The following is a 15,481-nucleotide window of genomic DNA, read 5'->3' on the forward strand; positions in this document are numbered from 1 at the left end:
CTGCGCACGGCGGGTGTGCCGCAGACACCACGGCGGCGAAAACAGCGGAATTTAAGGCGCCGCTGTCGTTTTTTCCCCATTATAACGTCGATCATATCAGCACGTGCATCCCGATGTCTCACATCAGGGTCTCACTGTCACGGACGTAGCCGTGCTGCTCCTCCCGTTTGACGCATCGCCGCCCGCGTCGCCTCCCTCGCGCCTTTGTGCCGCATCCTTTTGGGTTATCTCGACAAACCGGGGGATCCTCCTCCCTCACGAGACAGTATAGGGAGGCGCAACCTGTGCAGAAGCAAGCATCCCCCACGCAATCTCGCCATCACCCCCCCCCCCCCCTCTCTTCTCGTGGACCCACGTCCTCATCACTATACACACGTTCGCCTGAGAGAGAGAGAGAGAGAGAGAGAGAGAGAGCTCCCTCCTCCCTCGTCCATCAGCTTTTAACGGAGCACGGCGTCCACCAATCTGTGCCGTGAGAGGACCCCCTCCCCCCTCCCCCCCTGAATCCCCCCGCCCTGCCCGCGTATAAATACGGCTTGAATCACAGCCGCAAGTCTTGGTCGTCAGAAACGCTCAGGGTTGCAGCATCCCCCTCTCGTCTTATCCCCCTTTCATCCGTTTCTCTGTTTTTTAAGACAATCTCACGCATCACCCATTTTCACCCTCACTCCCCCGCCCCACCCCAACCCCACCCTCTTTTTCTTTTTCTCCAGAAAACTGCAGTGGGTTTTGGCGGCCAGTTGCATGCATTTTTCGTCTCCCAAAATGGTTTGCGAGACGAAAATTGTTGCGGACGAACACGATGCTATACCTGGAACCAAAAAGGAGTCGATGATGTGGAGCTCCCCTCCATCCAGCGCGCCCATGAGCCCCGCGGAGCCCGAGGATGGGAGGAACGATGCAGTTTATATCCGCGAGTTCGAGTGCGGGGATCAAGAAGAGGTGCGGCGCATCTTTTACGAGGGTATAATGGAGAGGATACCCAACACGGCGTTTAGGGGGATCAGGCAGCAGCCAAAGACCCAGTGTTTATATGCTCTCCTGACGGGTAAGTGCCAACACGCTCCTCGCGCCGTGCATCCCACACCGGCTTCTCTATTCCAACGTTAGCTTTCGCTCCCACTTTTCTGACGCCAAAACTTAAACAGAAGCCCGGATGTGAATGATGTCTCGAGGAGATGTTCCTCAGCTCACGTCTCTGTTGCGCTTTCGTGTGATGTTTGCACCCTAATGCGAATTATTCGAGGATCTTGACTCTAAAACGCGTCTCCGCGCTGCGCGGCGCGCGGTGCAGGCTGACGCGCAGTTAAATTGGAGTCAGCTGTGACTTTGGAGACACGCGCCGGCATGTTGCTCACAGCGCAACAAAAGGCATGGCCCGTAGGCAGGCGCATGGTGCACGTGGACAACCGGCGCCACCCTCCCCCTCCCCGCGCTGACGATGTGATGACATGCCGGTTGCCGTGAGTGACTGAATGTGAGGATTGGCCCACGGGGTGCGCGCACGTAACCCCCCCCCCCCCCGCCCCTGCGCCAGTCACGCGCTGATCTCGTTTGGCTTTTTGTTGACGTGCCGAGAGCCTCGTGTCGTTACGCACGTCAACATCGAAACAAGATGAACAACTTTTTGGGTAAAAAAAAGAAGGAAAAAAAAGCGTCTGACTGATGTTCACTTGGCGACAGTTAGACTGCAAGACACACACCACGCCCCCACACACACACACAAATCACATCCAATGAGTCCTGGTGACATTGACAGACCTCCTCCGTGAAGTTCCCCTCACGCTGGAGTAAACTAACCAGCCATTGCATGCCACGCAACATGCTCTGCAGCATCCAGCCCGCTTGTTTGTGCCACCGTGCGCCCCCTAGCGGTCCATCCCCCTAACGACACCAGTGTGGACTTGACTGCTTTGATGAATTCACCTCTGCCATGTACCCTCTTGCTGAAAGTCTCACCTTTACATTTTGTGTTCCTGCAGCGATACTAATGTGCCTTACTTCACAGTTTGACTTCTCAATATTGTTCACATCGTGCCATTGCAACATATGTTGTTTCACTTATTGATGCTCACATTTGATATATTGCCTCTGCTCTTTCAATTCTGTGTCTGTGTGGGGTCAAATTTTGCCAAAATCAAACATGTGATTCTCTTTTCTGACAGGTTTCGTTTACTTTTCTTCCATTTCTCCATAGTAATGTGCTTTTTCGTGACCAAATCCGTCACGCTGACCTGTTGTGCACCCCTCATTCTCATGGGTGCGCGCTACTACTACAGCTGGAAAGTTATCCACAGCTATCTGGACTGTGCTCTGCAAACGGACATGGCTGACATAGAGGCTTATTACATGACACCCACAGGTAAGACGAGGGAGCAACGTCGCTGTGCTCCCTGTAGTGTGACTAATGAGATCAATTGTCTGGTTCGTCAGTCGACAATGCTCCACCGCCAGTGTTTATATATATATATATATAAAAAGGAATCAAGAGTGATGAGGATAGAAATACGGTATAATAACACAACTGTAAAAAAAAGTTAGGGCCGGTAACTTTGCTGCTGCTCAAAAGATAAACAATAACAATAACAAACCTGAATGAAAACATGTGACACAGACCGACTTGAAACCGTAAATCTATCTGGGTCTAGAGAGCCGTCAGGCAATCCAGAGGAAACTCATCAAATATGCAGTTCCCCTCTCTCTGCTTTCCTTCTCCTCCCCGCCTCTTTCTCCACTCCTTCCCCCCACTTGCATCCTCTCTGAGCTCCACTCGGTCACGGACAGGGAGGAGGAGGAGGAGGAGGAGGAGATGGAGGAGGGGTTGCGTCACAGGGCTATTGATCACATGGAGGAAACTGCTGATACACTTTCTGCAGTTCACTCGGTGTCGGCGAGGCTCATTTCCTCCACTAAAGCTTCTAATTGGAAAAATCAATCCCCCCCTCTAGTGTCATCTCCAAGCTATTCATTCTCTCAGTGAGTCCAGTTTTGGGGCGTGAGGGACATCCGACCACAAACACATGACACGTGTACCCCCTTGTTAACCTAAACCACGTGGCCCCTCCCCCTCTCTTTCTCTCTGACATTGTGCCCTCTGGTCCGGTAGTCCACCGCATGCACACAAATGCAATTTAGCAATCCCATTATGGCTGCGTGCGGGGCCGAGAGGGTTTAGAGGGGGTCAGGTGCCACCGCTCGTGGACAATGGGCCCCGACACCTGGGCACCGACACACCTCTCACGTCACTGTCATCTACCCCCCCCCCCCCCTCCCGGAGCATCTTATTATCAGCGATGTTGTCCCACCACTCTCTTTTCTACCAGAATAAGGTTGTTTTTCTTTTTGAGATCGCTGTTCTTTTCTCTGCTCTCCTCCGTTTGAACGTTGCTGTGCGCACTAAGAGGGAGAGCGGTGCTGAGTGAGCTGACATTGTTCACCTGAGGGGGAACCGGAGGCGGTCGGTCTGGGCGGCGTTATCGGCTGGAGCAGCGAGCCACTGGGGAACGCTCACATGCACTAAAATCATGCACCAGCAGCACACAGCAAAGCTCAGATAACAACACACACACACACACACACACACACACACAAAAGCTTCCTCCTCTGCTCAGGTAGACATTACTGCACTGTCTCTAGCGTCCACAATGAACTCTGGGTGGGAGAACTGCACATTGACTTGATATTTAAATGAATTATTAATACTGGACATATTGAGGATACAAAGTAAAGAACAACAACATTTAAGATTAACACAACAGCCACAATAAGTTAGTCAGTATTAAGTTTTTTGCGAGGAAGCAAAATAAATATGTCTTCATATTTTTGGAGCTTAAGAGGTCCAACTGAGCTGGCCGGAGCCACGTATCCACCAATCAATACGCTTATCTCCTCTGTGTGTGAGAGAGTGTGTGTGTGAGTGTGTGTTGTGATCACTCACTCCGCTGCAACTTACGGCCAGCTGTCACCTCTTCCATTTGCCACACTCAAAGAAATGACTCATTGGATGAACTCAATTAAATTGTTGGCAGGTTTTCCATCCAATAATGATATGCAACTCCAACTCAAATTTAGCACATCAGTGCAATACAATGTAATTAAGTTAGTCCAACTCATTTGTATCAAATACATCTAAAATAAAATAACAATATTCATTAAATTAAATTAATTTGTGTTTGTCCAACTCAAAATATAAACTAACTAACTAACTAAGAAAATATGCAAACTCCACACAGAAGGAACGCCCCAACTGGGAATTGAACCCACGGCCCTCTGGCTTTGAGGCAACGGTGCTAGCAACTACACCACCGTACAGCCCTGAGTGTCTTCACCTTGTAAACAACTGATTTTCAGCTGGCGCATGCGCAAAGGGTAGTCCTCAATGAAACACATTTATTTTGAGTTGATATGCACACCATCTAACCTAAATAAATCTAATAAATGAAAGTATTCATACATTTTGTGTTCCACCCATTAAATATAAATATCTATTTTTGTAATTGATTTATTTAAATGTATCAAACAATATTTAAATGTGTCACCTCGAAGGGCTTGAATCGTTTTTGTGAGTGTAACCTAAATAAATCTAATAAATGAAAGTATTCATACATTTTGTGTTACACCCATTCAAAATAAATATCTTCGTTTTGTAATTGATTTATTTAAATGTATCAAACAATATTTAAATGTGTCACCTCTAAGAAGGGCTTGAATCGTTTTTTTGAGTGCATGTAATAAAGTGTGTGTGATTGTATGTGTGCGTCTAGGCAGAAAGGCCGTATTGCAAATTGAATTAACAACAATGACTGGAATTATAAATGTACACGGCTGAAAGAATTGATAAAAGGTTATGAAATGGTTTTCAAAGCAAATTCATATTGAATTTAACTTTTAAAAAACTCAGATTTAAAACTATTAATTGACAAAAGTCCATTATTCAAATTGAATAGTTCAATGAGTGTTTGAAAAATTATAACTGATGCAATTAAAATACAACATCTGCTGGGGCAAACCTCCTTGAACCGCCTGACTCCTCCTCTTTTCGCCGTCCCACCAATGACTCACTCTGTGCCCCACTGGTGTGGAAACAACGGCAGTGATTGGCTGAGAGAATCTGGAAATAAAGATGAAAATACTCTTCAGCTCAAGGTCTTCTTCTCACTTAAACTAAAGCACTACGTCTCTCAAAGTATTTATTCATCTGTAAGCCTTTGACCGTGAGCATTTAACCACATATACACATTCATCATCGGACTGATGTGTAAAAATGTCACAACTTGGGCTGTTGGCCCGAAGCCAGACATAAGGCCTTCGCGAAGGACGGAGGCTTCCCCTCATGTTCAAGCGGCACCGTCACACTCTTTACTCGCTCAATCGCTGCAGGTCACTCTGAAGCAGCTTTGTGCCGAAAAGGTGGATGTAATATAACGAGGGCGAGTCAATTTCGATACCCACTCTGTAAAACTGTCTGTGTAATGAGGCGCCATGGCGACTGCAGGGTCTCTTCAACGCAGGAGACCCTGCCCATCAGTCTTGTTGTGGCTCTGTGTGAGTGTGTGTGTGTGTGTGTGTGTAATGAGTTTGAGCTGGGTCTGTTCCAGGAGAGCGAGCAGCTTCCTCCACCGGTACCTGAGTTGCTTATTATAGCTGTGAACGAGAGAGAGAGAGAGAGAGACATGTGTGAAGGCAGGGAAAGAGATGAGTGCAAAATAGAAAACGAGGGCACCGGGGGAGGGGTGTGCTCCTCAGCTATATGATCTATTTTTTACGTGTGTGCGATAAAGAACGACAGAAACAGTTTGCTGGTGAAAACACAGAAAAGGGATCTCCTGTATCTCTCAGATTAATAAGGCATCCTTCTTTCTATCCTTTCCGATATGAAACGTCAAATATGGGGCTATATTTTACATTTCAAAAGTTTTATGCCATTTTAAACTGTTGACAAAATGTAATTATTAAATACTCCACATATTAATCAGCATTAAGCGTGAGTTGCGGCCCTCGTAGACGCACCATAGTCTGGGAATTGTTCCGACATTCAAGAAGTGTTGTTGCGTTTGCAGCCAGTTAGCTTAGCTTAGCATCCAGACTGCAAAGAGGAGGAGTCTGGCTCTCCGCCTCAGAATCAGATGCACGCCCCACGTCAACCGTCCCAATGTCGGCCGTGTTGCCGTCCACGCCGCTGGTTTGAGTCTGCACGCTGCGAGGAACCGGAGAGCTCGCCGGTGCGTTTGCTTTCGCGGTTCGCTGCCCCAGAACATGAACACTCCCTCTCGTCTATTCAGCGGAGGCCATCATTAATAATGCATCGCGGTGTCACATCCCCTCCGCCTTTGTTTCTCTTTCTGCTTCAACCGGCGGCAACAAAGACGCTCGTCAGAGAGAGCCGACGGCGTGTCGTCGGCGCCGTTATTAACTGTGCGTTTTTTCCCCCTCACCGCCGCGACCGACCAATCGCCGACGCTCGATCAAGACCGATGAGCAATTATGAAGCCTGTCGTCGAGAAGTGTGCAATTAATACTCTACAGATTACGAATGATTCCTGCAGTTTAAGCCAAACGCGGTTAAACCGCGATGTAAGAGGTTAGAGTCATATTTTGCGTGTTGGTGTGAAGCCCAGTCTGATTGATGGCCTGAACGTGGGGGGGGGGGGCTCAGGCTGTAGCAGTAGCAGCCATGTGAACAATGGCATGACACAGTAAAGTGTAGCATGTGTGGCAAATGTGCGGCAAAAAGAAGAAGAAGAAAAAAAGCAAACATGCGAAGACGCGTTGACGGGCAGGAAGGCAGTAAAATAGTAAAGGGTCCGATGACGAGTTCCTCCCAGCTAATGGACATATATATAAACATATATATATGTGTGTGTGAGTTAAGGGTGACAGCACACAGGCCGATGCATCACTCTCCTCCACATTGGATTTAGCTTAAAAGGCCAAGTTGTGTGTAAAGGCTTCTTCTGTAACCGCAGGCTTTAATGCACATTAATTATTCTGTGTTTCTGTGCACATCTGTAAGGTGACGTCACCCCCCTCCTCTCACCCTCATTTCTCCCCGACGGAGGACGAAAACCTGCTGACGCGTGGGTCACGCATGACAGGCTAATCCATACTCCCAGCATGCACTCTGACCCGAGGAGGAGGGTGTGTATGTGTGTGTACGTCTGGAAGGGCATGAGGCACGGTGCATGTAATGTACAGGACCGAGGCAAAAGAAGACCTCTCTCAAAAGCATCTTAAGCATTTCCCCTTGAGAAGGGAAAAGCTCGCATGTTATTTAGTTATATTATTTAGATTTTTTTATAGTAAAAATCTAAATAAACTGAATTGATGCTAGTATTAGATCCCTTTTAACTCTTTACTGGTGCTTTACTGCCATTAAAGCATCACTCAAGGCTTTGAATCATGGATATATTATAAAAAACAAATATAAGTATGAAAAAGTAAATATTTAAGCGGAAAAAAACACAAATCTCGCTATTTAACGCCTGGCAGGGTCAGATTATTCATGCGGTGATGCAACAGTGTTTGACTCAGAGTCCCCGCTGCAACAAATCAGTTTAATTCTTATAAAACGCAACACAAGAGGATAGATTCAAGCCACTTGTGATCTTTTGTCCGGGCGTTAACCCCTCGGACAACGCAGAGCGGCGGCGTCTAGACCGAACGCTAATCCAATGAATTATCCCTTTCGGTTCCATCTCAGGGAAAAGAGAATAATCTTGTTAAGACACCATAAAAAACTATTCCTGTGTGTGCGCTCCTGTTGGTGAGAGATTATTATTATTTTTTTAGACAAGGTTCATTTCACATGCAGGAAGACATTAATATCCTAACGAGACGTGGAGATGAGATCCGGTTTGTGCTCGTGTGAGAATCGTTGTGATTTCCTCGAGCTTCGCTCTGTGCGTCGGTATATTTTTAGTCTTGAGATCATCTGTATTCTTTAGGTCCCCTCCCTCTGTAATAATGGTAGATTTTCTATCCTCCCCCCCTCCTATGCCCGAGCAGCAATAATGGATCCTTTCAGTCTCATCGCGATTACTGTTAACACAGATGCCCCGCCCCCTCCTCCTCCTCCTCTCACTCCGTCTTTCAGAGAGGACAGATGAACCACTTCTTCTTCTTCATTGTCTCTTCCCCTCTTTTTCCCCAACTTCTTTTTCTCACTGAGTAAAGCTCATTGACACCGCTTTCCAGCCTCAGTGACACGCACCAAAACACGGGCGGCGCATTGTATCCGGTATAATGAGCTGAGAGCAACAGGAGGGAGAGTACCAGGGCGGTGTTTGGTGAAAGTGTCTCTTTCATCCCCGCTGCAGTCAGCCGTGCGGCGCCACGAAGCACGAAGGAATGGTGTTCGGGAAGAGCTGGAGGTAGAGAGGAAGATGAAGGAAGATATGACAGAAAGAGAGAGATGGGCTTGATCCAAAACCTTAGAGTACAGATTCAACTCTAGGCAAGGATGAAGCTTTTTGTCTAGTTATCTCAATATTCTTGTCAATGTGTTGCGGAACTCTCTCTCTCTCTCCCCCTGTAGTTATTTCCATCTCTCTCTATCTTCCTACTGTATCTCCAGGAAGTGCTGTTCCCAGCAGAAACAAACGGGAGCCGGCGTAATCCATGCCGTGTAATAGTTTAACGGCGGTGTCCGATTCAGCAGATGTGATGCTCCTCGAGCGCCGATGTCGGGAAGCTCGGGGGTCAATATGCCGCGCTCGGCTTTCACGGGGGAAGTCAGAGGGGCCGAGGAGAGAGACGCCATGTTTCAGTGGAGGTCACGGTCACATGTGGTCCGAGTGTTTTTGAGACAGTGTTAAGTAATACACACACACACACACACACACACTCCTAGATCCTACAGAGAAACTCAAACAATCATCCACCAAAGCACTTTGAGGAGCTATGAATCGTCTCCCTAAATTCAAAATTTCAACTCCCCGAAGAGATTAGTGAGCAGTGTGTGTGTGTGTGGGGGGGGTACTCGGCTTTTCCTGTTGATGCAACCGCCTACACATGCAGTCGTTTGATTCAGTAACCGACACCTTCCGGATCAGCTTAACACAGACCTGCAGGGGCATCAAATCCCTCCTAACACACGGGACTCAGGCAGAAGCGCCATGTGAAAGCGGCCGCCTGTTCGAGTGTGTGCGTGTGTGTGTGTGTGCGTTTCATGTGGAGTGTGTCAGCAGAGTCAAAGGAGAGAAAAGAGCGTGACACACACACACAGATTTATTTACTGGTCACAGGTCAGCCGCTGCCAGTCAGGGAGATTTACTTTATCTATAACAAGCAGATGGCAACCACTGCCAACGCATGCAATAAATACTGCTGACATTGATGGAGAGGCGTTTTGAGCATGGTTACGTAAGAATAAAACAAAACATTTGAGAGGGTAATCTTTCTCTGAAGATTAGGATCGGTTCAGGAAATGAAGCCAGCGCATGCATGATCTGTAGGTTCCCTTTAGGAAGCATTATGGCTGCAGAGGAAATCATCTTCAGCAGCTTTTTAACGCCCTGTGAACTTGTGATGCCTTCAATGGACTGTGAATAAAAGAGGGATTTCCAATGCGTTTGCTCTGAGGCTGAACAAAAGAAGCACAGACACTTCAACGAAGAGGAGAAACCTCCCGTTACAAACCTTTACTGCCATTTAAAAGCCAAAAATACAAATGATTCACGAGCATAATCGCTGCGTTTCATGCACAGCTTAGAAACTGCAGCGCAAATATAGATCGATTCTCCAAACGGGCTGATATTCGAACTCTGAGCGGAACTCTGATGGAGGAGCACTGTCTGCCTGGTCTAACCTTTATCTGTGTGTGTGTTAGTCTTCTCATCTGTTGTGTTAGTCTTCTCATCTGTTGTGTTAGTCTTCTCATCTGTGTGTGTGTGTTAGTCTTCTCATCTGTGTGTGTGTCACCAGTCTGTTCTATCAACTCTGGGATAGAGCTGCTGTAAAAATACCAACATGTTGTTTTTCTGCTGATGCAGCTTTTTACGTGACAATATGGGGATTTGCGCATAAATAAGATTCAATTCCCGCAAAAACGATCGTGCAAATTTGGAAAATGCCAAATTAATTCTTCCAATCCCTCAACACCTCGTGTGTCCTGTGAGATCAAAGTCTCTGCAAGGCTAATGCCACGAAGCACCAGTCTTAAATATTGGAGAACTGCATTCTGCTTAGATGGAACAGGGAGAAACTAAATCACGTGATTGGTCGGCGCTTCAGAGCGGAACAACCACGAAGCCCATCACGCAGTTTGTAGCTTCACGCCACCTCCACCGAAAGTGACTTGACGGATTTTGCAGCAGTTTGACACCATTTCCTGCACAAATTGAACAACACATAAAGTAAAAGTTCATTTCTTTAGACGAGGTCGCCCGATTCAGGCGAACTGTTTCCAGCCTTTGCACTCAGCTCAGCTTCCGATGTGAACTATGCCTTTAATGTGTTTAACTCCAGCCTCCTGATGTAAACTAATATATCTAACGGAACGCATCGTCTCTTGTTTTCGCCCAGGCTCCCGTTTCTGGGTGGCGATGCTCGACGGACGCGTGGTGGGCATCGTGGCGGCGAATGGCCGCGAGGACGACAACACGGTGGAGCTGCGGCGCATGTCGGTGGACTCTCGCTACCGCGGCAAAGGCATCGCCAAGGCCCTGGGCCGCCGCGTCCTGGAGTTCGCCGTGCGCAACAACTACGCCGGCGTGGTCCTCGGCACGACGGCCGTCAAGCTGGCCGCCCACAAGCTGTACGAGTCGCTGGGCTTCCGCCGGACCAGCCAGAGCGAGGACCACAGGCTCCCCGGGATGAGCCGCTCGCCGCTGGAGAGGCTCTTCTTCCAGATCCGCTACAGCCGCTACCACTTGCAGCTCCGCGAGGAGTGAGAGGTGACAGGGAGAGGGAGATGGAGAAAGAGAGGGACAGAGAGAGCAACGACCCTCCTTCACCCGAGCCCCGGCTGCATCCTCTCCTCTTGACAGCTTTGATTTTTTTTTTTTGTCATTCGAGATAACTTTGAGTTCTTCTTAACACTTCTACAATTTCATCTTTAAAGTCACTAACGTTTTCATCACTATTCGGCTTTTGTTGCTGTTGTTTTTGTATTATACTTTTACATTTTAAATAAGAGTTTCTTTCTTTTCCTCGATTTTATAAAGATTTTTTTGTATTTTTTTTACGCCCCCCTTTTTAAATTATAGGAGGAAAAAAAAGAAGAAGTCTTTCACAGAAGACATCTGACTGGCACCCCAACTAGGAACCCCCCTCCCCGCCCCTTTGGTTGAAAGATCATGTGACCGATCAATACTCCCCTTCATTACTACACCACAATTCCCTCTCTACCCCTCCTCCATTATCTCAAGCCCCCCCCCCCCTCCCACATTCAACAGACGTGCTTGGCACGGTGGAGTGCAATGAGACATCTGCACTCTGTGTCATTGGGGGTGGACGGAGCGATGGACGGGTTGGGAGGGGCAGTTATGGCTTCCTCGAGAGCAAAACGCACACACACAACAACAAAACGTGTGTGTGGTGGGGTGTGTGAGGGGGGAGCTCGTGGTACACACTCTCTCTTTTAAGAAAGCTCTTCAATGTGACGTTTTGTGTGTGCATTGTGGACAGAGCGTGCTCACGCACACACAAAAACCAAGTCATTTGGCTTTGTCTCTCAAGCCGCCATATTGACGCACAGCGAGAGCGTGTTCCCCCCCCCCTCCCCCACGGGGAGAGATGGAAGGACAACGGGACGGGGGCAGGAATACGCACCGCGCGTCTTCCTCGCATCCCCTCCTGTTACTTCTCTCTCTCCGCTGGTTATTTGATTGCATCTCTCCTTCTTTTATAATGTTTTATTGATCACCGCTTTTCTCACCGGAGCTGTGGAGAGGGTCTCTGATTGGTTGAGGTGACAGGAGGGTGGAGCCTTCTCGCGGACAGATCCCATGATACAATATAGCTGCATGTCGGAGCTTCTGTGTGTACGTGTCTGTGTGTGTGTGTGATTGTTGAGCGTATGAGTCTGTGTGTGTGTGTGTGTGTGTGTTTGATGAGGTGTGTTTGATGGCCAGATATTACAGGCCACGCCTCTACAGCGTATGAGGAGTTTTATTTTGCGTGGACAGACACGTTTCTTGCTATGAGTCAAGTATTATCTAAGTAAACAACTCCTTTCTATGTGTACTTTGAAGAAATATACATTCTAACATATTGAATTTAGTATTTGACTGACAATTAGTCATTTTATAACTTTAAACACATATTACCACGTTGTAATTTGCAAATCTCAATGTCAAAACTACGGCAATTACAAAGTAGCTGCAGACTACACTCCACAAACTTAATCCAGGTTATTGGGGAACAACTTGGGTAAAACATGACTACTAGCAATACTTGCAGACCTGTAGAACATAACTGAGCACAAACAGCAAATAATTATTTAAACCGATATATTGGTCTTAGTATTGCCCCTCCCCCTGTATTTATATTGTGCATAAAGGTGAAAACTCATGTAGCGAACCCAACATCAAAGTTACTCCGATGACACCTCTCTCTATCTCCATCCTCTCACCATACAACCAGCAGTAGATTCAGCCGTCCACAACTCTGAGCCTAAGTTACGTCATCATACCATTTGTAAAAAGTAAATGATAAAAGCAAAATGCAACAACAACAAAATCACAAAAAAAGAAAAAAAAGAAAAAAAAATTGAATACAAGTGTAATCGTAATGAAGTTAGCAATGACCCCCTCCTTGCCTTGCTACCCTCCCACACCAACCCTCCCTACTTCCCATTCATGAATCTGTCTGCAACCCTGGGCTAGACCCCACAAGTTCGATCTGAACCCTACCCCTGACCTTTGACCTTTCCGGTCCCTGACCACACCCATTTCCCGCCCAGCTCTGCATGCGCCACAGAGCCTTGCTGCACTGCTTTTATTATTCCATCCGACGCTTGTTGGACCAACCCTGGACTCCGCCCCCCGACTCTGATGTCATCTAGGCAGTGTGACGCTCTTTAAGGGGCCGGTGCCAAGCTGCGTGGTTGAATAAGAGTGTGGGCTGCAATGAGGAAGACACAGACGGTGAGACCGCGTGTGTGTGTGTTCAGAGTTAATGCCGATACACTCACCAACTGCAGCACTGTCTAGATGACATCACGCCCGCCAGCCAGCCAACTGTAGAATGCAAAAAGCAATGCAAGTGTGGCATGCCTCTGTACCCGGTGTGTGTACGGTGCCTGCCCTGAAAAAACTACTAATTTATATACAATATGTATATATACATATATATATATAAGGAAAATAAGCTTCTTTTTAAATGAACATGTAAAAGAAATGTGTGTTTCTTTGTTTGGAAAAAAACTAAAATTGTATAATTTGCATGAAATGTGTCTTTGAATGCAAAAGAAAACGTTTAGGGAAGAAACTCCTAGCACATGGCATACAGTGGAACCATAGACTTGGAATGTTTTTATAACCGTTTGGTTTCAGTTTAAATTATCTTGATTCTCTAGGAGTGAAATTAATACCAGCCGCAAGCCAGTGCTCATAAATCTCATTCTAAAAGCTGCGCGAAAAATCTGAGCGCTGGCTTTTCTTTTTATATGCAGATTTATCCGCCACTGGCTGGAGGACAAGAAGAGTTTCCTTCCTTGATCTCAGTGGGAGTGAAGCGATAAACGACTCAGAGCATCATAGGGCTTCTCCTATTAAACCAGCTTCTGCTCAGGGTCCCGAAGACGTTGAAGGACTAAGATCATCAACGGGCATTTGGCGAATGATGCAAGAGACAAACATGTGTATTCCCATGCAGTGCATAGTGCAGCAGATCTTTCATCCACCAGGTCCTCATATGCAGAACAAGGCAACACGGGCATCGAGATAGTGTGATGCTCCGCTTACATTTGGCTCCGGGCAACAACGATTTCCTGAGCCTCCACCTGTGTCGGCTGAATGCCTAAAAATATACATTTACAAACTAGTTTCTTTTGCCCCTACGTTTGGATTAAACTTCATCACAGTATATATATTGTTATAATGAAAGATGTGCAAACGTGATCCCCACGACGAGTGTCGAGATGCTGATGTACGTCAGATCCCGTGAGGCTTCTCCTCCTTCCTCTCCTTTGTTCAAGACGCACCTAGAAGACATGTAGAGACCGTCAAGTTCCTTTTCTGTTAATTAAAGCCAACCGAAGATTTCTCTGTGAAATTCCTACAAAGTAAAATAAACTCGGCACAAATAGCATTTTGTGACGTTGCTGGGGCAACAGCTACAACTGGTCTTCATACAGGACGTACAAAACTACCGGCTAGGCAAAGCTGAAAATTAGGTAACAGGATACAGCCAAAAATAAACATGAATAGTGTGTCTGAATAGAGAATCAGGCTGGAGAGCAGACGGGTACTCATCTGATATCACAGTTGTGAAAGGTGTCGGTGGTGCCGAGGCCGTAGAAACACCACAGCGGGGGACACATTCGGGGGGACACATTCGGGGGGACACATTCGGAGCGTCACATTACTCGCGTCAGTCGTCGCTGCCGGTGTGTTCGGGTCCTTCTCGAGAAGACGTGGGCGTGGTCTGAAGGGTGAGAGGGAGAGCGGTGCGTTTTTTTCCCGCCCAGGTGGATTGTGTAAAATGAAGTGTGGTCTGGATTTTGTGGAAAGAATGTGAAGTCTGTCAATTCTGAGCCATTTCTGCTGCTGCCAATGTCATTTTGGTTTTTTTTGCTTGATGAAATTTGAAAATACTGTATTTTTTGGGGGGGAGAAATGATTATCCACACTGGTATACATTCTGAACAAATGTAATATATCCTTCAAAAGGGCCTTTTACCAGGGCTTTATGCACTGAAATCAAACGCTGGAGCTCCACGACCGCGTGGACTGCTTTTACGGGAGTTAAGGGTCAATTTTGAATGGTAAAGCTGAAGTGACTATAATGCATTTATTTTTTGTCTGAGCAATGTCTGTTTTCTACTTCATATGAATGCTATATGTGAAGTCTCGCCTCCCTTTTAAAACTGGCAACGCATAGTTAACGTCGGAATGTAGTAATTACAACTGTATGCAATTTCTACCAGCGTGAACATCGGGTTACCAAACGTCCCTCGGTAATGTTCTGCTGATGTACCACCCCCCCAAAACGATCTCACACTTTTCTTTATTTGGTTTCCTGTGACTTGTTTGCTGTCCTGTTTGGTTTGAGAAGCTATGCTGCATAAAAAGCTCTCCTGATGTCGAGCTCTTTTAGTTTCCAGTGCTTGAGAACCCAGAAATGATCACCTGATGCTCTCCGACGGCACAAGCTGAGGCTTTTGAAACAAACGCTCCAACTTCAACAGTTTTAAAAACCCGACGGTCAAATTAACCAAACGGTGACAACACCAGTATTTGCCACGATCAATATTTTTACTCAGTTAATCTAGTGGTGAAGGTGCATAGAATTCAAAACTGCACAAATGTACAGATCCTGT

At 46.9% G+C, this 15,481-nt stretch overlaps 1 protein-coding gene across 1 annotated transcript; it reads left to right on the forward strand.

The window, feature by feature from the left end:
• Positions 1-744: 744 nt before the first annotated feature.
• Positions 745-10,889, forward strand: nat8l (N-acetyltransferase 8-like). The gene is made up of 3 exons (XM_056443122.1): positions 745-1,048; positions 2,198-2,362; positions 10,522-10,889. The coding sequence occupies exons 1-3, from the start codon at positions 745-747 to the stop codon at positions 10,887-10,889; spliced, it is 837 nt and encodes a 278-aa protein (XP_056299097.1).
• The last annotated feature ends 4,592 nt before the right edge of the window (positions 10,890-15,481 follow it).

Source organism: Pseudoliparis swirei, chromosome 21 (assembly GCF_029220125.1).
Source record: "Pseudoliparis swirei isolate HS2019 ecotype Mariana Trench chromosome 21, NWPU_hadal_v1, whole genome shotgun sequence".
In the NCBI taxonomy this organism is placed as follows: Eukaryota; Metazoa; Chordata; class Actinopteri; order Perciformes; family Liparidae; genus Pseudoliparis; species Pseudoliparis swirei.